Source organism: Penaeus vannamei, chromosome 42 (genome assembly GCF_042767895.1).
Source record: "Penaeus vannamei isolate JL-2024 chromosome 42, ASM4276789v1, whole genome shotgun sequence".
Taxonomy (NCBI): Eukaryota; Metazoa; Arthropoda; class Malacostraca; order Decapoda; family Penaeidae; genus Penaeus; species Penaeus vannamei.
Window position 1 is genome coordinate 11,043,322 of NC_091590.1, and position 2,500 is coordinate 11,045,821.

Genomic DNA, 2,500 nt, shown 5'->3' on the forward strand with positions numbered 1-2,500 from the left:
GCCACAGACAGGTAACAACAAAAATCCTTATGTGCTATGCATTTGTACAATTAAAGTTCATCCAATTTCTTCAGTTTGTTTCCAATTCTTTTTGCTACATTACTGGTTGGAACATATGCTACTAAGGAAAATATCAGCTGATCAATTTCAACATGAAAACTTGCCCTACCTATACTATTTCCATTTTTGCTAACTGTATTGCTGCCTATCTCCTCTTTTTGTATATTATCTTTTTTTATCATTCCCTTCTCTTCAGAGGAGCTGTTTGTGTCACTTTTCATAACATTAGCACGAGAAGGTTGTGAACAAAAATAGTCTATTTTAAATGGATCATATTTTTCTTTCCTGGCATAAAAGCTCTTAGACATGCCCTTATTTTGTGAACCCTCCTTTCTGACCTCGTCTGCTTCAATCGTAAGTTTCCCTGAGTTGACCATTTCCTCTATGGTCGTGCAGAGTTTAACAAGGAAGAGAGCAGGAAGCTCTGGGTGGCACTGGAAAGAAGGAATGCCTTGGCACCACCATTTGAAGATATTACATAGTTGCTGGAATCTCTTGTTGTAAGGTTGGATCCTCAGGATCTCTTGTATGTATACCTGAAATAAAGGTTATGGATAAGCATGGCTTTTCAGTGTCTTCCAACTGGTGTTTACAAGTCAAGTATTCTCTCTCTCTTATGTAATATATTTATCAAATCAAACATACATATGTACCATACACACACACATGCAGTTATGTGTATGCACACATTTCCCCTAACCATTAGACAACATAGTTGGACCAGAGAATGACTTACCATGGCAGATACTGAAAAGCATTTGAAACAATGTTGGATGGATAATGGAGGCAGGCAAGATACATCACAGCCTTCCTCCTTTTCTTGGTTCAACCTCTTCCCAACACACTGGACACACATTAGGTGTAACAACTGCTGCATTAAACGAAGAGTTGGATGGGGCTAGAAGAAGAAGAAGAAGAAAAGAAAAAAATGCATCAATATTTCTTGAAAGGTAAACTTTTTACTAAATCCCCAACAATATTTCATGCAAACTAGTTATTGCATCTTTATGCGGTAAATGACATGACAAAGATAAATCAATGGAGTTCTTATGATATTTAGAGATTAGTTACATAATAGAAAATCAGAAGGGAATGAAAAGCAAATATCAAAAGTATTGTTTCTCTATTCTTGGAATAATGCTTCTACTTGTTTTGCAAGTTCCAGCTCAATAATTTATAAAGAAAAAAAAATAAAATAAAATAAAATAAACATAAATAAATAAATAAATAAAAAAATATAAATCAGTCTAGTCATACTATTGAAATGACAATCAACGTGTACAGAAAGAAACACCTTGTTTCATTTCAATTTCAACTCACCTTCATAAATATAACAATCTATATATTTCTTGAATATTCTAATATTCTGAGAAATTCTTTTGAATAAGGCATTATTTTCCTACCAGTCTATGTTAGTAGATGTAAAATGCAATATTCCTTTATGGCAAATTAAAAAATTTGATTGATTTCTCCCTCTTTTCCCATAGGAGATAGACCTTAAATCCTTGTATCTAGATGTCAAAACGTAGTTAACTGCAAAGTTTTAGCCTGACCCCTGGCGTCAAGGTTGTTTGCATCCAACATACAGATGCAGCTTCCAAAGTTGTTTTTTTCCTTCATAATTTAGTAAATAAAGCCACTGGATTTGGGTATGCACATAATGTAAACAAACAAATAAATATCAGGGCTAGTACCACCCTATCTCACGAATGGATGCATGACCATAACTAGCCTGAGTTCCTTTTGCCGATTCAGTGGTTAAGGTCCTCTGGATATATTAGGTTAAGGAGAGTCGGGGAAATCTATTGTGAAAATGTAGTAAATCAAAGTTAACCCTTTGGCCTTGGGCTCATGTAATGCCTACTGTATTTTTTTTTAATGAATTTTGTTGCATACTGATGCTGAACAAGTGCTCAGCCACCAAGTCAATTAGTATCCTGGATGTGACCTTACCTCATTTCCCTATTTCATGATTTTTTTTTTTTTTTTTTTCTGGGAAATCTGTTCCTTTCTAATGCTAGTAATACTGTTAATGTCATTGCTATGACTGAGATTATGATAGTTATAAAGATATCAAAATATTAATCACTTGGCGGCAGGGATGGCATGTGCGTACATGCCATGCCCACTGCGTGTTTAACTTAGTAATTGGTTTTACATATACATGGATCCACAAGTTCTAAGTCACCAATGAGCCAATTACAAGAACTACCTGTCTCTCCTATTTACCCTTTACCTTGATTTTCGATACTATTTTCTAGCATTTAATACTGCTGTTACTATTGTCAATATCACTATAGTAATTATAATGCTTATAACAAAAATATTATGTTGATATTGATAGTATTACTCCTTTGTGGATAAGTGCTGGCATCTATGTAAAGAAACATTTAACAAAACAACACTAAAATGAACACAACATTTTCTCATCGGAATCGGG

At 34.2% G+C, this 2,500-nt stretch overlaps 1 protein-coding gene across 2 annotated transcripts in view; it reads right to left on the reverse strand.

Moving 5' to 3' along the window:
- The window catches only part of LOC113813929 (uncharacterized), a 14,621-nt gene that overhangs the window by 102 nt on the left and 12,019 nt on the right, over window positions 1-2,500 (reverse strand). For both annotated transcript variants that reach the window (XM_070118371.1, XM_027366005.2), the window contains exons 9-10: window positions 797-958; window positions 1-596 (exon numbers count right to left, since the gene is read on the reverse strand). The exon at window positions 1-596 is cut by the window's left edge and continues 102 nt beyond it. In XM_070118371.1, coding sequence (XP_069974472.1) covers window positions 51-596; window positions 797-958 — 708 coding nt within the window. In that variant the 3' untranslated portion in view covers window positions 1-50. The remainder of the gene's footprint in view (window positions 597-796; window positions 959-2,500) is intronic.